Below are 21,737 nucleotides of genomic sequence, written 5' to 3'. Positions count from 1 at the left end.
CGTTAATTTAACTCTACTTAGGAGGAGATCGTCTACTCTCTGATGTTGAATAGATTCTCGATTCGCCTCCTTAAAACTCGATAGTAAGTTATTTTACATAGCGTTATGCAGTCTGTAGTTCCCGTTAGGACATGGAGAGCACCCAAACTAAATGTCATCTACAAATTCTATGCTTGTTCACCCACGTCGCAAGGATTATACCCTTTAAAATGGCGCAGGGCGAAGATAGAAACGTCAGGGATCGGGAAACCGTTGTTGGAAACTGGCACGTTGGACGAAAAAGCCGCGGACCAAGGGACCGGAATTCCGAATTAGTTATCCCCGGTGATTTTCCATTGAGTCTTTTCGAAGTGGACGCGCGTACGCGGTGCTCCACCTTCGCGGCGTGCCTACAAATATTTCTCGAATTTGTCATAGCCAGGTGAGAGGAGATGCGACTCCTTTTCCTCGGCAGACCCGGATGCACGCCAATTAAGATCGGTCAAAGGGGAATATTCGCTCTTCTTAAACTTCAGCCTGCGACACCACAAGCCTGGACGGAACCCCCGCCGTGCGGCTACCTGACCATCAATGGACGCATCAACTATTTAGTTGTTTCGTTTGGTATCGTCTCGGTGACAGTTTTAACGGGTCCCATTCATCGACGTACTCGAACTCAGGAGACCGAATGGGAAAGGAGTGGGAGGAGGAAGGAGCCAAAATGGGCTTTCGGGACGTCCGTGGCTAGTCGTTGTCTAGCTGCAGACTAGAATTTTCCGCTATTCGTTGGAAGTAATTTCACGTTTATTTCTTAGGCGTTTCTTTTATTAATAAGTGGACGCAATTTACTGTAACATCTTGAAACGTTATACGAGAATTTGACAGGTGCTGTCCTTGCGAGGATCACTGGATCACTTGGTTGCATTTCAATTTCCAAAAGGTATACGTAAATATTGCGTTCCGTACAACTAACCAACGATACCTTGGTACGTCTGCCACCCCCTAAAGACCGCCCTCGCGAGGTTCTCGATGACACCACGCTACCGGAATCCCCCGCGGACGATCGATCGGTTTCCCATCGTTTGCTTTTACAAAGTATTCGCCTATAAAGTATCCAATTTCGTGAAATTAATCGATCCGTGCGCGGACATAACTTACCGAGCGACTGCCGACGGTGGTATCCCGAGTGTGGTCCAGGCCGTGGATATCGTTCCCGGTCGGCCGGGCGACACGACGATAAATTAATAGCGAAACGACGTTGATGAGGGCCGATAACGATCGAACGCGGGATCCCACCGCCGTGCAAACGACCCGGTGGCAGGTATTTCGCGCAAAACGCCTAACGGTGGGACGCGATCGGAGGCAGGGTCCCACCGAAACGGGTCCCGACGGAACAACCGACCCGCGGGCGAGGAAGGAGGGGGAGGGAATGAAAAATAAACGCGACGGAGGAGGAGAGAGTAGGCGAACACGGATCCCTCCGTGAAGGCAGCACGACATTCCAGGTGCGCTGTAACCAATTTGTGAGCCGGACGATAGTGACAAATACACGATATTGCCATAACGTATCGCCGAGACACGACTATCGTTCGAATTAATAGTCAACGCCGTTGACTAATAGCCTCGTTAATTAACGATCCGCGGGGCCAGATTAGCCTAATCCGGCTTAATTTAGTGATCGTACCGTCGCTCTGCTATCCACCTACCTGTCTTAGAGCTCCACCGAGACAGCCCATTCCTTCCGTCCAGGTAAATCTCCGTGTCCTCTTCCTCTACCCCCCTCGTTTTACTCTCGATCCTAGCCCCCCCCCCCCCCCGCCTCCCGGCTGGGCCCCCTGGACGCGTCTTTTCGAACCGAAAGCACGCAGCGGAGACCACCGTATCCCTTCGTCCACCGATCACCGATCCCTCCGACATGGTAGCGACGGATCGTCCCTCTCTTAACGCGACGCGACGTCCCCGAGATTGTGAAATCGAGCCTGAAATCCGTAGCCTGGAAGCCAACGGAATCCCGTGAAAACAAAAAAGACGATCGCCTCCGGTGAACCATTCCCATCGATGAAACGTCGCCGCCATCGCGCGGACGTTTTTCCGCCGTTGTGCGCAGCTCCCCCCGAGCGACCTTATCTTCTGGAACACGATTAATACCGATACGCTAGCGATCCAAAAGATCGAGAGACCGATGGAGGCTACCAAAAACGACTCGAACTATCGCAGAGGAAGAGCTAGAATTATGGATGTAGAAGATCTCTTTTGAACGGTTCCCCTGCACCGGACCTCTTCTCTTCGAGTTTGTTAACCGGGCCCAAACAAAAGCGGACCCGGTGGATTTCGCGCGTCGAAGATTTCCGGCAGGCAGAGAAAGACGAGAGGCTCCGGCGAAAGGAGCGCGCGGAATTCGTGAGAAAGCAGAGGAGGACTCTCCATACCGATCCCACGAGCGGAGCGCGTCAAGGCAGAAGCGGAGACGGCGAGGGAGGGAGATGCCAAACGAAGAGTTTAACGAAGGATCGGGTCAGAGGGGGTTGGGTTGGTGGCGATTAACTCTTACTTAAAGGGCGCCTCCGCCCCTGGCAGCCGTCACTTCGGGTGACGTCGTGCAACAATGGAGCACTTAAACGCCGCGAATGCTTAAGTCATCTTAACGGGCAATCGGCAGCCACTGCCCCCGCCAATTATCTCCGAGGCAAAACAATTAAACGCGACTCGTCGTTACACCTCCTCGGAATCGCCTAATGCTCGCTGGGAAGTCGAGGAGGAATCACCTGCGAGAGGCCAACACCACACGAACGTCTCTTGTCCGGGGACAAAGGGATGTGCATCTTCATCCAATTAGGCGATAATGGAACACGAACGCGCGTTTTGCCACGGGCCTGGCTCGAGATGATTGTCGATCCTCTCGATATCTGCCCTCTTCTTCGCGCCTCACCCTTTCGGACGTACTTTCCAGACTTCGATGCTTGCTCGCTCCAATCGCCGAGCAGAGCCAGCCCTTTTCTATTTTTCGAGTCGCGGAATTAATAATATCAAGTCGAAGAAGAAAACGTCCACGATGCAGCGGAACGAAAGAAAAGCAAACAGGGATTTATAGTAGCCGGTACAGCAAAATGGCGGCAGAACAACGTCGCGAGAACAGGGAGGACGAGGGACGGGGACCAGAGGCAAAGACGAAGGCCCGGATCGCGACAGTCCCGATAACTGTTTGCCCGCGTGAAGAGCGTTCGAGCGCGTTACAACTCAAACCTTTTAGCCGTTGTTTGCACGGTGCTTTGTATTCTATTTGTACAACCGCTTAAACAACTCAGGCTGGACGTATAAGCCCGGCTCGAGCCTCCTCGAGGGAGTTGTGCGAACCCTCGATCGACTCGAGGGTGCCACTTTCCGGACCAACCTGTTGACGCTTCGATCCTCCTCGATTTCTCCGTTGTCGCACAGCGTTTATCCGTCCTCTCTCTTCGGTTTTACTCGCCTGGCTGTTATCGGACACGGCAGAGGGCAAGTATCGCTATAGGTCAACGTTTCGTCGTTAACTAATCCAACTTGAAATTCAGCGAAACGACTCGAGATCGATCGCAATGGCCGGAAAAATCGGAGAGGCGAAATGTTGTGACAGAGTTTCGTAATCGGTCTGGCTCGATTCGGACTCAACGACCTGTGAGAGCGTGAGATCGATTCGAGTGGCTCGACGCGCGTCGATTCCCTCCTATTTCGCCTGCAGCCTATAATAACAGTCGGACACCGTGTGGAAACGGCTCGTCGTCATCGATCATCCGACGTTTCAATCCCACGATCGTCGTTCCCTCGACGGACCTTGCGCCCCTCTCCCGCATGTCCAGCAAGTGCAAGGAAAATATTTGACGGTAAATTATCGTAATGTCCTAAGAGTTTTATCGTTGGCTACCTTTGTTCTTCCATGTTTCACCGTTCAAACAGTCGACGACGTTTCGCGTTACGCGAATCCTCCGTTATCCTTCGCGTAAAGACGTAGCCCGGGGGATCTGTAGCTTAAAACCTAAGCTTAGGAAGTCTAGACTGACGATTACAATAATTACGTCCGCTTTCAACCTTATTTGCCCTGCAACTATAGAGGTAGCGCTATAGTCACGGTGCTTAACGGATTTAAAACAATCAGGACCTATTCCACCCCAATCTAAGAATCGCTGAGCAAAGGCTGGCCATCTTGGGCAACATTTATGATTGTTTACAAGCTGTTTGGTAATGGAGACGAAGAATAGGATTCGCGCGTGGGCTTAAAGAAGCCGGCGCGGTGAATTTGTCTGTTACGTGTTCCTAGACGGAGTAGCTTTCACCGCTAAAAAGATTAGACGCGACCGTCATAGTTTTTATTGCAGTCTCGGCCCTTCGTGAAAGAAGATATAGAGGCGAGCCCTACTGCCGCGAATGTCTTCGATTTGCCTAAGCAAACGGAAGGGCCATAAACGCGTGCTTGGCCCTTTCGACCCGACATTAGCATCGCTATCGAGGAACCATCGGCCTGTGTGATTGCTTAATCCTGCGTAGCGCGGTCGAGCGCTCGTCCTGGGAACGAAATCCGGGCTTTCCAGTTGCTCCTCCTTCCTTCCTCTCTCGATCGTTGTGCCTTCTTCATCTATCGCCATTCAAATTTATCCTCTGTTCCATCCACGGACTCTCTTCAACCCCTTCGTGGCCATCACCTAGATGCTGAGATCGTTGTATCTATTTAAATAAATACTTTTTTTTAGAGAAAATTTAAAGAACTTACTACTGGGAAGCCTCTAACGAGGAAGTAGTTAATGAATTCATAAAAGGAAAGGATACACTCGACATCATAATAACTAGACGGCGGATTTTTATGCATTTATAGGAGATTTGAATGTTTTAGAAACTACAAAGTACATACAGTATGCAAGAACATACAAAAATATTGGAAATAATGTTTGTATTATACGACTTGCAGAGTAGAATAAATTCTTATTTAGGTTGAATGTTTGTAGATACATTTGCAAAGATTTTATTTTGCATAAAGATCCGCAGTTTAATAATAACAGTATTAATTTTCTGTCGCTTTAGCGTCTACCGAAGACGTTCCTCTCCCTCTTGTTAGCCAAAGTGCACGATCGAGAGGGATCACGAAGGGGCTAAAGTTTAGCCGCTAAACGCTCAGTGATACGATGGTCTTCGTGTCTGCTGGCTCGCGTCCTTGCGTCGCGTTTCCCAGTCATTACCGGGTTTATGGATTTTCTTAGTTACGCCGTAGGATCGTTAAAGTTATTTTCGGCGTTCCGAGGCGCCGATTGCTAGTAGAATTTAAAGAGGACCTCCTCCACCTTCCGGTAAATATTTGCCAGCAACGTGGCCGGAAAAACCGCGCGGCTGTTCTCGGTGTCGCTCGGCTCGGCCCAGCTTCTCGAAGGCTCGGCACCGACGTGAGTGCACGGTAAATATGAAACTTTTCGGCCGAAAGAAATCGATTTTTTACGGAAACGACACGATTCCTGTTCCTCATTTTATCGAATAGTACCACGACGAATTGTCCATACTCGAGCAACTGGAAACAAGACTGTAATTAGTAAAGTAAACATGTAGTACCACTGTAAAATAATTCGATGCATTTGCTTTTGCTATAGTTTATTCGTGTGTATTTCAAGAGAAAAGTTCTTTTTCGTATATTCTTATGAGTTGCAAGTCCTCTATTAACTAACGCCTCTCGAAGTTAAACGTTCCTATTAGAACGATTTCGATTAATCGATCACAGACAACCAAGAAGGGCGAAGCGGACGTTTTGGAATCGCGTGGAATGTCAAACAATGAATCGCTACACTTGTAACGAGCGTGACGCGTCGTATTCTGCCAGTTTCTTCACCGCAGGTGCCCAAAGTAAAGCACACAGATAGGCGCACGTATCCGATAATATTTGACTTGAACGAAAGAAAAGGAGGTGCGTCCGGTTTGTTCCTGCTCGATCTCAAACAGTGAGGCATCCACGGCCACCTCGCCACCTCCTTCTTCTCGAACCTAGTCTCCTTATCTTAATTCCCAAACAAAGGAAACGTCAGGAGAGGAGGCACGATTCCTTATCTGATCCTCTTGTCACGTCTTGGACGGTGTTCAACTATCCCCGATCTGCTTCCGTGTTATTCTTTCGACCCCGCAGCCACCTTACTTCATATATCCCAGACTTGTCTTATTTATTAACTACCCTTCTTAGTTTAAACTTTTAACTTATCCCAATTTTTCTCTTATAAGTTCCCGATATTTTTGCTCTTAAATTACTCAATAGTATCTACAAATGCTTGTAATAAACTTTAATTAAATAAAAAGACGTTTAAATTTCCCGCGGTAAATTGGTGTCGCCATCTAGCGGCGAAAGTACCGAACTATTTTCAGAGTCTGGTCAGCGCCTCTATCGGGAAAACGCCCAAGTTTGTCCTCAATAGTTCCTTTTTCCACTTTTAGATGGCGTCATTTTCACTGTGATTTACCGACCGAGATGGTAAGTTACCATAATGTCGGTAAACAATGTGGGATTATTTATTGACTTTTTTCATGTATAATACTTCACATTGATAATTGTTTGTAATCGGGTTTGAACGTAGCTGATTTTAATTACGTTTTTTTAGTTAGTTTCTGTTTTATGTAGGATCCCTACAACAACACTAGAAATGGTGCCACCTAGCAATGAAGAACAGAACTGATCAAGGACAAACTTGGGCGTTTTCCCGATAGAGAGCGCTGGCCAAACTAAATGGCTACCATCTAGAATAAACATTAATTAAAGTATATCCACAGTAATTTGACTGTACATCCTTTTAATATTTGTGTATCACACGTGCAGGTATTATTTTACACTTTTACGTTGTAAAATCTAGTGGTGAATAAGTCAAACTAATTTTCGGAGTTTAGCGGCGCCCTCGATCGGGTGAACGCTCAAGTTTGTCCTCGATTAGTTCCGCTGTTCACTGCTAGATGGGACCATTTGTAGTGTTGTTTACCGACATTATGGTAACTTACCATCTCGGTCGGTAAATCACAGTGAAAATAACGCCATCTAGAAGTGGAAAAAAGGAACTATTGAGGACAAACTTGGGCGTTTTCCCGATAGAGGCGCTGACCAGACTCCGAAAATAGTTCGGTACCTTCGCCGCTAGATGGCGACAACAATTTACCGCGGGAAATTTAAACGTCGTTTTATTTAATTAAAGTTCATTACAAAGCATAGTTACTATTGAGCAATTTAAGAGTCACTTTAGTATAATTTAATAGTTATAAGGTCTTCTTGTAGACGATATTAATCGTATTCTCCCTTGGGGAGAGCAAAGGGAAATGAAAAAGAGACGCTACAAGAAATTAAAGGCAAACGATAGGATAATAACATTTATATGATAGAAATAAAAGGAACGCGTTTGATTTATTTCATCTATTTCATTTATTTTACTTATTTGTCTAAAATCACAGTATTAATAATTGACACTACTACGATTGCATAACTAAACAAGTAAATGGAACGTGTTATAGATCCGCGGCCGGGGATGTTTTTGCGCGAGAAGCTAGGGCATCGACCTACATCGAACCAGATGATCCCTCCGCCTCCAGACATTCAACCCTTCTCGTCGAGAGCGAACAAAGTTTTACAGCTCTGTTCCCGGGAACAACACATACATGTAAAATCGAGTCGTCTCTCGGTGCTATTTATTTCTCCTCGTACAAGACTCGTTCAATTTTTGTCGAGCATCAGAAACTCGTCTGTTCTTTTTATCAGCAAAATATCCTGTTCTATAGTACCTAGATTATTACCCTATTGATGGTGGCTGCATGTATCCGCAACACCGCTGGAAATATACATTCAAAACCTTGGTACTGTGCATCAACTGCCAGAACTCCACTGAACAGCATCAATGTTGCCCCATAATCGTTGACACGTTACTCTGTCTCCATTGTTATCATATCATCGCATATTTCATTGTCTACCTTAATCCACTTACAGTATCACCAAGACAAAATCATAGTAGGATCCACGAGTGAAGTTGGGAAACTTTCGAGACCAATTTTTTCCAAACGATCGTCGAGATTTCAAAGGATTGGTAGACGTCGTTCGTGGATGGCGCGAAGGGGTCTGAAAAAAATGTCCTGAACAGGATAGCAAGGACGAAGGAGGGAGACGTGGACACCGAATGGGGTAGATGATCGGTCGGCGGACGCGGCGTAGCGACGGCGGGGATGCTCGGAGAGCGTCGAGGCGGCCACGTGGATCAATACCGAAGAGGGTGAAGGCGGCTCCATCGCTCGCGAGTAACAGTATGCTCGCGCCTTGGATACGCGCCGCATCGTTCCTCGCTCGAGCCTTCGCGCACAGTTAATAACAGGGATTCGAACGGGTTTATTTCGTCCATCCTCCACCCGGTCACGAGCACATTTTCGCCACTCAGGAACGCCGTTCCCTCGAATTCGACAGGAATTTTCATCTCGCTGAACGCGAAACGATGACACCCTGCCGTGATCCGCAGAGAAACTTCGAGGTCCGCGCGTTCAACTTTCTCGGTGTTTGACCCTGCGTCTCCCACTGGTCGCCTGACACCTGTCAGGACGACTATTTATTGGGTTGATATGCACGAGTTCCGGCAGTTTTATTGCCGGCAGAATTTTACCTTAAGACAACATAGTTTCATAGTTTCCTAGCTTATTTACTGCATTTATCTCAGTAGTTCTGAATAGCGTTGCGTATGTGTTTTTTTAGTGAGAATTTCATCGAGCATATACACTATAATCGTTTAAAAAGCCGAAAGTAAAGGATCTTGGTATGAGTCTTCGCGAGTCTAAGAAAAATTAAGAATTAATAACTCAATTATGTGTAACAGAATACTCTAAGTAAACCTCAAGATTCTTAACATAAACGAATTGAACAAGAATTGCTTTTTAGAGCAAAATTCTGTTTGAAATAAAACGCCACGAACTTATGCATGATCCCAGTATTTCATGTAAATATATCTGCATCCTAAAAGCATCCATATTTTGTCACAAAAATGAAATTTCTAGTCTAGAAACACTCGAAAAGTATCTTTTCGATCCCATGCCTCTGGGGAACAGATTTATCTTGCCTGTTTAATATTCATAATTGGAATAACATGGAACAGAGGGTAATGCAAAACAAAAAGTACATAAAAACATTCACACGCAAGTGAGTTCGCTTTCTTTCTGCTCCACGCGATTCTTCCCGACTCGTTCGATCTTTATTTCTTACTTGGACAAGAAAAATCGCGGAACTGCTCGTAGGTGTGAATACGTAAATAAAGTTCGAAACGTTTAGACACGTTGCACAAAGTGAATTAATTACGCATACATAAGAACAAGGCAAAACAAGAATATTTCCGAATGATAATGGTCGATAAACTGGATCAACAGCGATCGATGGATATCGCGGATGAATTTCGAAGCATACAAAGAGGTCGCTGGTTAATTATTATATGTTTCCTAACATCTTTTACGGCCTCCTATCACCTCCAAACACATCCTAGAATTTTCTAAAATTCCTAACATCTCCTAACAACTCCTCCTACCTCTTGGCACCCCCTAACACCTTCTAACATCACCCAACACCTCCTTAACATCCACTAACACCAACTGACATTTCTCTTTCCCTTCCATTCATTTTCGAACACATTTCCCTTTAATTTTCCTTCAATTTCTGCCAGATTTCCCTTTAATTTCCCTCCTTTACCTGGCCATCTCCTCACTCATCATCCTCCTGATACCAAGAGTAGAATTCGTGTTCAAATTTGATTCGTGCCACCTACTCGATCATCATGTTCTTCTGATACAAAAGGTAAGTTTCGAGCCACAATAAAAAGTTATGCCACCTCTTTGACTATCCTGTTCTCCTGATACAAAAGGTAAGTTTCGAGCCACAATAAAAAGTCATGCCACCTCTTTGAGTATCATGTTCCTCTAGTACAAAAATGTTAATTTCAAGCCAAAATTTGATACGTACCAAAAATTCCTCGTGCCACCTGTTCGCATATCATGTTCTCCTGATACTAGGAGTAAAAATTCTGCATTTCCCATCACAATTTTGAGAGGAGCGATTCGCAACATTGTTGACTTGGCCAAAATGCAAAATTGGCCAGAATTCTGAAATGTACCGAAAATTAGCCCCTTGAATTAGGCAACCTGTACCGGCAGATCTGTCGAACCGGTTGCCTGTCCGTAGGCGCAAACATGCCACCTCTTCGCGTATTTAGTCCTCCCGATACCAAAATGTAAAATTTTCTCAGAATTTCGATACGTACCTGGTATTTCTCGTGCCACCTCTTCGCATATCATGTTCTCCTGATACCAGGGGAAAGTAGTGGGAAATATGCCAGGAAACGAAGGAAAATTAATGGTAATGTGGCAGGAAATGAAGGGAAATTAATTGAAAATATCCTAGGAGAGGAGAGATGAAAGGAAAATGCACCACGAAGAGAAAGAAGAAGATAGGAACTTACCTGCAGTGTAGATCTCTTTGACCGAGTGTTAATGAACAGGAGCCTAATAGCTCCCATCCTGTTGCCAGGATATCTAGTATAATCGCTAGGACCATCTAATAGAAACATAACACAATAGTGATAGTGGTTTCTAGTGATTGGATCAGTGATCACGATCAATCCACTGAATCCACCCATTCACAGCTCTCAGAGTCCATATTAAATATTTCCAAGTGGAATACTCCTGCAGCGATCAGACAAGTGGTGGAGACTGGAATAATTGGAAACTGGAAACGATGGAATAATTGTAACAAATAAATCCATGTAGAATATTTGTATTCGTCAACTTTTACTCAAATAAAATTGTACACGTTTCCAATACAAATTTCGATCTAAATTATACAAAAAGAAATAAAGTTTCCTCATCAAATGAACGAAGCAAGTAAAATCATTGCAGGATATTCCTATTCGTTACGCGTTATTCAAGTGAAATTTTCCTTGAGTATTTCAATCCTGTTCGTTTTTCGTTTTAGCAAGCGATTCTACGTCCCTGGGGAAGGTGAAAGGGCGTTTTAGTGGAGGACACCTGGTGCTTCCGGGAGCCGGTGATCAAGATCTCGTTGTTGTTTGAATCACAGCACCGACGTGCGGATTTTCGCGCGGCGATGAGAGTTGCCTGATAGAGAACGCAATCTTGCGTCGAGAACGAAGAGACAAAGTCGCGATCGCAAGGCAACAAGTCAAGTCTGTCCTTCTGTGACACAGAGGGTGAGTACTGCACATCGAGTCGCCATAAGTCCTTGCTAGAATTATACAACCCTTGAAATTCGTCGACCTCGTGAAACGGTAACTTTCAGTTTGCGTTAAAATACAAGTGTGCAAGTTTTTTAAATGCTCATACACTGACTAATCTGAAAAGAACTTTCTTGCAATAACAATTCTCCAAAAAATATATTTAAGAAACTCGACACTTCCTAAAATAAATAAACTTTGATTGTTCTCGCGGAGAAGATTGTTTAAATCGCTGTAAAAAAATCAATAAGTAACGTTGGGCTTTCGCCTCGACGCCGATTAATGGGTTAAGCGTGTCGTTATAGTGTCCCACCTGTTCAAAATTTGTCGCCGCAGCAACATTCGAGCCGGGTTGCGTTTTCCACTGGAGATTCGACAAGCGATTCGCGCTACCTGTCGCGAATATCTTGGCTGTCTCGATAGCGAGAAAGAGGTCAGGTGACTCGCTGACGTTTATTCGCGATGTTAGCTTAGACGAATTCACCTGTGCGATCAAATTGGCGCCAACCGGTTGGCACTAGTTTCGATTGGTTTTCCACGTTGCGTCGTTATCGAAAAGAAGCTTTCTCGTGATTGGAAAAGAACCGTGATTGCGACACGTGCTGACCTATAATCGTTTGGCGGCCACGCGTTTATTATTTAGAGTAAGATCGAATGAAATTTCATAACGGTACAGGAGATGCACAGGCTTTTCAGGTGGTTCATCTAGGTGGTTTATCTAGGCGACGCCCATTTCAGGTTTTCGATTACTCAATTTACCAAATGGAAAACTTGAACGTTTAAAGATGCCTGTTTGAAGAAGAATTAGAGAGACGTCGCCGGAGAACAGAGCAAACAGGCGTACGATATTAATTTCTCTGGGCAAACGTTTGAGGATTACCTGCGAATTGATCGCGCCTATTTGCTCTTTACGCGTGCCGAAATCCATGAAAAAATTCGATAGTCCAAAGAGTTCCTTCCATAAAATTAACTCAGACTCCTATCTTAAATAATAATATTCTCTCGGCTCGACGTGGAAACGAAAAACACACCCTCCGTATTCGTAGGAAAATTTGCGAACTCGGTCGTGCACGTATTATCATAACTAGACCGTGTTTATGCACGGATGATATGCAAAATACTCGCAACAATAACGTTCTAACATATTAACTTCTCCAACATACCATCTTTTCGAAACGCGATATCCGACATTTCGTTGAAGCTGGAAATCTCTCGTAAACTCGCATTAATATTTCTGCGAATTTTTTCAGCGCGAGTAGGTGTATTCTTGAAAGATTTATGCACGTCGTAAATTCCGCGCGAGTGTGTGACGATAATTTATCGCGGGAATAATGGTGCATCGCGAGACGATCAGGCAACGCCTTCGATTACAACGCGTCGTACCGCAACAGACTACGCTAACCGAGATAATCAAACTCTGTCTCACGTTCTGTTTGCCGTTCCACATGTATGAATAATAATTGTCGTAAAAATGTATAGACATTTATTAGATGGCAACACATAAAACGATTTAATAAATAATGCAATGCGATTTCAATCCAATAAGAGATATCAAATTTGATAAGGAGTGTAAAATGATATTGACGTTTGAATAGTATTACAAGACATTTTTTTAAATCTATAAGGCGCCTGTTAAGCAACCAATACCATACTGTAAATATTTGTTTTGGTGACATTGATAACACACTCTTAATACTTATCAAGGTTATAATACAAGTGTTTACAACATATTCGTATATCTTTCTTACCTGAAATATTCAAGGCATTATGCGAATATAAAATACATTGAAACTTCCTGAATAACGAAACATGCTTCAACTTTGTACGAGTTCCACTTTGCTATCCGTGTTCTATGAAAACTCTCGTTTTTCCATAAACATTCGCAGTTAATAATCACAGTTAATAAAGGCGTTCGTGAACGGTGCTCGTTATCGCGTACTTGAAAGAAACCGCCATTCTAATTGACTAGGCGAGGGCCGCTGATTCAAGTGTGATTATCATTGATAAGATGATAAAGGTATAAGCTCCGGATCAAACGTTACCATCACGCAACCCAGACTTCTTCGGAAACTCGTGAGATAAGATGCTGCACTTTAAATGCAAACTGAGTCATACGAGGCTCGATCGTTCCAACATCTGCGCGAAACACATCGGGTCGATGCGGTAAGTTCGTGCGGGTTTGCCTCCGAAGGAGATTTTCCGAACACGAGCCGCCTCTCGACTGCGTATTACAGAGTGGAGCATTTAAGACGGGTCACCTAGATACCTCGTTTATTTTTAACCTTTTCAATGCTGAATCAATCGGTGGTAGCAAAAGCTGCTGAATTCATTTTCTTCCGAAGATAATTTATTATTTATCGTTTTCCTGGTACGATTACTACTACAAATGTATTCGATGTAGTCCCTATATCAGATATCTCTATATTCAAAATAAAGTACGTTTTATGTGACCATTAAAATTTGTTTAGATTGCATTAAATTCCAAACGCGGACAAAACCAACTTTTACTTCAGATTTCCTCTCTCTCTATTCCAGATGTCCGCTCTCGCGGCGACCCTACATCGTTCCTCCGTCGTTCACTTTGATTACCACCGATCTATCATTTTCACTCCAGCCTGGCTTACCATAACGCGCAATCACAGGATCTTTCACTCCAGCCTCCTCTTCCAAATGTCAAAGAATTCTAAATAGCAATGGCTGACGACGTTGGTAGGACCGTGGATCCTCTAGCACTCGATTTTCAAAAGTTCCACGCGGATTCCACGCCACGGGATCATTATCTGAACGAGAGATTGCTTATCAACGTCGACATACGCTTTCGAAGCGCGAATCGAGTCGCCGATGGTGCTGGTCGAGCGGCGACTGGTCTGACCGTCGACGTTCGTCGATCACAGAATGGAAGACCTTCGGATCGCAAACAGGCCAGTGTCAGTTGGTGGTAAACAGTCGATCGGCGATCATCGCGCAGCTTGAACACACGTGTAAGCCGGCTAACGCGCGCGATCGCGGCCGCGAGTGCGAGCACTATCTGTGAGCTTTGAAAATGGGCAACTTTCTTATCTAAGAAAAATATAAACGAGGACCGTACTCTGTTTTAAAAGTTTCATCGATAGATCGATAAATTGGTAGATCGTTGAGAAATGGTTGGTTAGACTTGTAGAGCTTCGGCATCGATCGTCTTGATTATTTCAAAGGTGGATTAAAGCTACCGATTTTTCATTCGCGAGTGGTCGAGTAGACGTTTAAGTTTTAATTGTAGAGTAATACGGTTTTGTTCCTTTCTTTTACTTACTGTTCTACAGTCACGACAGACATCAAGGAAACAGATATTTATGACTCGAGGAAGCTTAGATAAACTGTGTTTCCGCTGCAGTTGACCATATCCCGAACAATCGTTCAATGGGAATGTCTTACTCAAATATTTTTCGGTCGCTCGTTAAGTCTCAAAGATCCCGTACTTTCCTCGGCGTCTCCGATAATCTCCAGCAATAAAGCTTCGGTGTTAATTATTTGTTTGTCATTCGAAACGACGCGTATCCGACCGATGAAAACGAGATGCGTTCATTTTAGTTTTGGTATTCGCGCGTTTTATCCAAAAAAGAATTTTGCCCATCCCCCGGGGAATCGATGACCACGTTTCCGCGTTTTGGCGCCGTTCGACCGACCACCACGGAGGAAATCAAACCTATTGTTCGTTTCCAGCAACCTCTACCGCGAAGTGCCACCAGAAACCACCGACATGGACCCGGACAGATTCAAGTACGCTCCTCGCGACATTTTTCTACTCGTATTTTACCGGTGTGTCGATTTGCCGTCTGTTTTCCCAGCGACACAGTGACTGTTATCGTGTTTCGACGTCGATGAAACGCGGGGTTGTCGATAGAAGATCGGAGGAAACCTCGCTCGATAAAATGAATATTTTAAGAAATGTCACAGACGTATGGATCGTTTATAAAGATCGAATAGGGCCGCATTTATAATTTATTAATTGAGCCGGAGCTATCGTCAGTTATTGTTTCATATTTCTGTCGATTGCGTGGTCGTGTATCGAAGCCACAGACTCGACTTAATCTTCCGTAATCTCTCTCTGATTTAATCCTATTATCGTTATGGACCGATTCTCATTTTAAATCAATTATACGCCACGCGAACAGTTTGCGACAAATGTTTAACTACGTCTCGCACCAGATACAGGAACGAACATTCGTGTTTATTAAAATTGGAGTCATATAGAACGTGGATCTTTCTTCAAATGTTAAACATGATTCAGATTACAGAGGTCCTCTCTACCAAGCATCAGAGTAATCGTTAAGCTTCCCATCGACGACGTTGGCGTCTAATCTAATCCACTAAGGACTCGAAGCGCATAAGTGGGATGCAAATTCTCTATGACCCTGGGAATCATTCCGTGACCAGCGTCTTTTGTTGGATTTATCGCTATCTCGCGGTCGCTCCGTGGAAACGACCGAGGCATCTTATCTTCTCGTTAAGGCCAGTGTTTCTGAAACAGGAAACGAGCCCTGATTCCTACAAACGTTCCCGTTTCTATGATTCCGATCCTAAGATCCCGAAGGAATCGAAGGAAAAACCATGATATCTATGATCTTTTTATTCTAACATCGAAACATATTATTGAGAATACACCATAATTTTTAGAATAAAAAGTAACAATAAAATAAACATAAAATTGAACGCACTCGCATTTCCATGAGCACACTGTCCTCGAAACAGAATGTTTGCATCCGCGATTCGTCGTGCAGGTGTCATCGCTGAAACTTCGGGGACCACCGTGTATCTCCAATCTCCGTTATCACTGGTCGTTCTACCGCCCATTCAACTTCTCTGTTTCTCGACGAGCATGCACAAGTTCCAGCAGCCACTGGGCCGTTGTGGAAGTTTCATAAACAGTATCACTATGCCATCGTGCACGCATTTCACGCTAAATATTATACATCGATCCGACAAATAATGGAAGAATTCGTGCTCGAAGTGCGCTGTTTATCTAGCAATATGTCGTGAGTCACGTTTTCTGATAAGGCCACGAACTTTGGTACGAGCATACGCCAGAAACACGGAATATGGTTATTTAGGTAAACACGCCACGTGACGGTTAAATAAACATCACGTTCGTTGTTTATGTTAGACAAATTTTATTCGAAATCGATTTGCTTTCGTAGTTAATTTGATGGCGACCGTCGCTTTACGTTTGTCCGAATTTAGTTCGTTTCGAGTAGAACGGCGGTAAGTATTTATGAAGTTTACACTAAAAAACTCGAGTTCATTTTACTATAATCTTTCATGACGTTAGGATATAATTTTGTACATCGCTGCATTATAAAACTTTCGCGAATCCTTTTTGCGTGAGTATACCTACGTTGCACGCCTAATTTGCATAGCGAGATATTCTTGAAACCGATTTGCGTAACACGTTACATTGTGCAATTCAATTCTCTGCTCTACCATGATACCTCTAGACCGCGTAATATCCCGGGAACGAAATCGATCATGCGAACGAAGCAATCCAGATGAAAAGATCGAATCAAAGGCTGAAAATACGAACGGTGGGATAGTTTGCGCGATGTTCGTCGCTCGGTAAATTAGCTGGTCTCCGTCCGCTTCGGTCGACATCTTAAACGACAACTCACAGACGAGCGGTTATTTCGATCATTATACTTTTACGTTTCAATTATACGCGACGGTGGTCGGCGCGCGCTCGTGCGTTGCTCGAACCACAAAAAAATGCCGTATCACAAGGACTTTTTCATTTGACGTTGTTGTCGCTCGTTAATGCTCTCATTGGCCAGTCCGTTCATCCGGTCGCCGCGGCCTACCTTAATCGCGAATTTTGTACTCAAAGTGAAACGCGTCTTTTTAGTCGTGGGAATGGATAACGCGCGAGTTCAGCGCACGTGGAAGTCGTTTAGGCTTCCTGGGGGGGGGGGGGGGGCGTATACTTACGCTCGTGGTGACAGTGCTCGAGATGCAGCGAGGCTGGGACTATTGGTATACGTGATTTGTGGCTAGTAGTTATATGCGATTAAGGTGATTTATAGTTGAGCTGAATTATTTAAAAGTTTGGGGGATTCGAGAAGTAACGAATTCTGAATTTTTCTGTTAGGACACATAAAATATTCTTTGAGTGCTCTAAGAATATTTTTGGTTCTACGAATAGGTATAGGTGTGTCAATTTTAGTTAGAGCAATATAGCATTCGTTGATGACGTATAGTTAAAATGAGCAGCATAATCATTTGAGCGAACGTTGAGTATGCAAACTAGTGACGCCACTAGTACACGTGTTGGTCATACAGTGAAATGATCATAGTGGCATATTTGTACTCCAAAGGTCCACCTAAACGTGTCCAGTGCTAGCACACTTTGAAAACATTTAGAATCAAGAAGTAAAATTTCATTAAACCTTGGTTTAAGTGTCGGGCAATTTATGTACGAGGAAGAAATCGAAGCTTCTTTCGCATCGGACGGACACCCGGTGACCTCCAGCGACAATTAAACAATTATCGTGTCCTCCCCTCGTTTATTACACTACTGCCCCTTCGTGGACGCGTCAGCCGCGCGGTTCGTTCATTATGTAAAACCACGTACGTTCATAGGCGGTACGTAGATAATCATAGCGCGGTAATTATTCACTTGACGGCTGGTAATCGTCGGCCGACCGTTCGTCGTTCGTCGCGATCTTGACATTCTGACGGATCAACCTCGATGCCTGAGGGTTTCCGCGAACCATCTTGCGACATTGCTCCGATTCCAACGAGGGCGTCTTCGGCGTAAGAGTAACTAGGGGAAGTCGGGAGCTATCCTCAGAATTTTTAATTTACCTCCGCAGGAGATCCAGAATTTAATTTACTGTTCCATGCGGAGGTTCCATCGGCCCGATTTTTCATACCCACACTTGGACACTTAGAAACGTTATAGATCGTTCCAATGACCAGTCACCCTACGTCTGACAGCCATAAATCAGAACATGATTAATGTGCCTGCTAATGTATCGCAAGTGCAAGTACATATTGCACCGCTGCACTTAATCGAAACATTGTATCATAGGTAGATAGACTCCCCAACGCATCAATTATTAGGGCGAACCAAAAGTTCGTGCGCTTTTTACGTTGTTTCACTTTGTGCAATTTTTTGAAGTAATTTTAATGACTTGAAAAATTCCACAAACTGAAACAACGGAAAAAATGCACGAACTTTCGGTTCGCTCCAATATTATGAAAAGGCGATGCAGCTCGTCCCAATTTCTGGGATCAAGATTTGTTTGCCAATCGTCTGAAATTGATTAACGTGCTTGCTGATATATCACGTCACGCCTGTTGCCAACTTCTGTCTCGTACCTCTCCGTTTTTTTGGAGGCGTACATTTGGTTTGCCCGATCTAAATCCTCCAGCGTTTCAATTGGATCCAAGATCTGGACCGAGATCTTGACGAGTGGCCAAACTATACTTCTCAGGACTGCTTCATCTTCTCGTGAAAATAAAGTTACTATGTGTTAACTCAACGTTTGTTCGAATAAATTGTTGTTCACCTATACCTGAGAGAACGTAACGCAAACATCTTGCTGTAACGAGCCGTCACGGATCGTCAATTACGCATTTTCATCTCGAGGTTGATTAGTCGCGCGACTACTTAACGTTCGTGCGAATCGCGCGTCATTATCGATGGAGATGATTTTCTGGAAAATGCACACTAGGGTCAGTTATATAAAAGTTATTCTTTCGTCAAAACAAATTTAGGTAAAATTTGAGCTTGGAAACTTGACGGTGACCTTATCAAAATAAACATATATCGTTTTCCGAATTTACAAATACTAATTGATAATTTATAAATCGAACTCCACGATCTGTTCCCTCTTTTATTCTCCACGTTTGTTTCAAACGAGCCGTTAATAATCTTCTTATTTCCCTTCGCCCCATCTTTTCACTCTGTCTGATCATTGATTTCCGATTCTACTTTTTCGCTCCATTCGTTACTTTCCCAACGCGCTCACAGAAATCGCGAAACGTCGCGAATACTCGCGATCGGCGAACGTCGAGGTTTCATAGTCGAGCGTTCCAGGGATTACCAGCTGCATTCGCTACGTGGAAGTGCCCCTCGACCCGAATCGCGTTTCCCAGCCAATCGTTTCTATGTTTAAAAGGGGAAACAACATTGTAGTGGACATAAAATACACTCAGTAAACGTGGAGCGACGATTACACTTTCGCAGGCTCGGTGCTTTCGATAACGAACTTCGTAGCCGTCTTCGTGCTCTCGCGGTTAACTTGCGCGCGTGTTTATCGATAAAAGTTCTCGTACACGAGGTATTCCAAAGTGCATAGTAGAAGTTGCAGAAACTTCCTTCGCCGTTTACTTGTTTCTTCCAGAGAGAAATCACTTCGTCCTCCGCGAGTTTGCTTTCTAATCAACATTCCAATGTCTTGCTTCAACTTATTGATGTACTACGAATTGTCGTATAGCTCGCACATTTTATGTTGGTCTTTAGAATAATCTTTGGTTGGAGGTATAAAGAAATAAAAGGAGGACATTTTTGCCTAGGTCCTGTTTTAGTTCCTTCCTTGCGTTAAGAGTTCTTCTTCGCATGCCATTCTAGTCTCCGCGATTCCACGCTTATCATCGATCAAAGAATAGCTTTCAAACAACAATAGAAACCCTCAGAAAATTCGCCAGCGGGTCCAATGGAGCAGGTTCTTTCCTGTACCGTTCTCCGCGGTCTCGAGCGTTGTCACTCAACTACGTTAGCGCCATTAATCTTTCGCGAAAGGGCCGCGCTTTTACGAAGCTCTATCGCGACGGATACATCTGCGCCGTACACGGAGCGAATCTGGTTTCGCATAATAATCAAGCCAACGATTACAGACGTCAACGGGTTTACACGTAACGCGTGGCAGCAAATCGCGCCTCCGGGGCTTGCCTTCGCGTAACAAACGACGATCGCAACCTAAGCTTGATTTTGACGGAGTGCCGAGTCGTTCAGTATTTTTTTTCACCGCTAATCGTTCGCACGTTAGTTAGCCGTCGACCTGACAACAAGCGTTTCATTGTGCGCTCATTTAGCGTCCGGATGTCGCGTGTTTTCACCTACGCGCTTATTGTGCCGCGATAATGACCCGTCGACGTCGCGTGGAATTCAGAAAAAGCTGAGAACTATCGCCAAACGCGCCAAGCTTGTGTTCTGGAATCTCTATTCTTCGTCTAACCGTTTCTAATTTGAGACGAGACTAAATTGAGGTAATTGGAGGTTTAAATCGGGCGTGTTCGAAGCATATATGTGAGACATGGAACGCAAAGGATCCAAGGAGGACGATTCGTTGTGAGTTATTTCTTCGAGTATTTCACCTTCTCGATTCTGTGATGGTTACAGCATTCTCTGAAATACTTGTCGATTTGTCAGCTTTTGCCAGCCCTTTCGATTTAATACAATTAACTTCTAAAAGAGAAACAAATAGAATTCAAATAGAAAAAAAGTCGATCGAAGGGTTAATTCCTAATTTTGTTTACCGTCTATCATAGAATACCGCTACGATCTCCTTCTGGAAAATAAAAATTGATATACACTTTTATCTCTTTGGAAGAGGAAAGATCGTGCGCGAGCTTCTCGTAGAAAGTAAGAGGAAAAAACCAACGTCGAACGGGACGACGTGACCGACAGCTCCGCGGCACGAACAAAGCGCTTCCTGTCGCGGAAGTTTAATTATTATAAAATCGCGTGCGCGCCGCGGGGACGATCTTGAACGGTCGTGCGCGAGAATTATTCCGTGAGCCCACGCGCGAAATTCCTCGAGATCCGTCTCTAAAAGACCAGAATTTGAGGAAGCAATTCAAGTTATCGGTCAGCTTGCCAAGAAGAGCGACACAAGAGCTTGGATAACGGCGTCGACGAGTCGAAATCGCGCGGGATTTAGGCGAATGCGTCTCGCGGAGGGAAGGTCACTATTGCCACCTAATTTTCCGATCGAATCTTGTTAGAGTTGTTGATCGAATTGCGAAGTAATTGTGCTCCACTTAGGGTTGTCAAACTTTCCAGAGAATAATGCGTATTTGTCGTCCTGAAGATGTTCGTTTGAAACTCCCTGTTGTTCGTGTAAAGTGATGTCACAAAGTGCGATGCAAATATTTTACGGTGGAAAAATTCTACCATCCCGTGGAAAGAAGCACGTGAACACTTTTATATTTTGAATTCACGAGCTCGACGGAAGCCTTTTTTTTTCTTGTATAATCATATTCGTGGTCACGTCTTGGAATCACAGATTTTCGACTTGAGACCTTTCTGCCAAACTTCGAAGAAATATACATTACGCTCTGGAAACTCCTACGATCTTATTCGTTCATTTTCCAACTGTGTTTTACGTAAAAACGAGGAGGAGCTACTTCGTAACGTTATATCGTACCTCGGAGGTATTCGATGAAAGGATAGCAAAGACAGTGGTGGCCATCCTCTCATTATCTATCGAAACAGAAGAGTAGTGACAGTCCCCCCGAGAACAACGCAAAGTGAGTCGTTTGAGCGCT

General features: G+C 44.3%; 1 protein-coding gene across 16 annotated transcripts in view; it reads left to right on the top strand.

The window, feature by feature from the left end:
- The first annotated feature begins 8,271 nt into the window (after nt 1-8,271).
- The window catches only part of LOC128890974 (electroneutral sodium bicarbonate exchanger 1), a 35,276-nt gene continuing 21,810 nt past the window's right edge, over nt 8,272-21,737 (top strand). For 2 of the 16 annotated variants that reach the window (XR_008460731.1, XM_054150040.1), the window contains exon 1: nt 20,248-20,538. Coding sequence is in view for 10 of the 16 variants with exons in the window: in XM_054150040.1 (XP_054006015.1) it covers nt 20,504-20,538 (35 nt within the window). In the remaining 6 variants the exon portion in view is untranslated. The other 14 variants (XM_054150050.1, XM_054150051.1, XM_054150044.1 and 11 more) reach the window with 13 other exon arrangements.

The sequence above is a fragment of the Hylaeus anthracinus genome, unplaced genomic scaffold (genome assembly GCF_026225885.1).
Source record: "Hylaeus anthracinus isolate JK02 unplaced genomic scaffold, UHH_iyHylAnth1.0_haploid 12001, whole genome shotgun sequence".
NCBI lineage: Eukaryota > Metazoa > Arthropoda > Insecta > Hymenoptera > Colletidae > Hylaeus > Hylaeus anthracinus.
The sequence above is the reverse complement of the archived record's forward strand: the minus strand, read 5'-3'. Positions and strand labels throughout refer to the sequence as shown.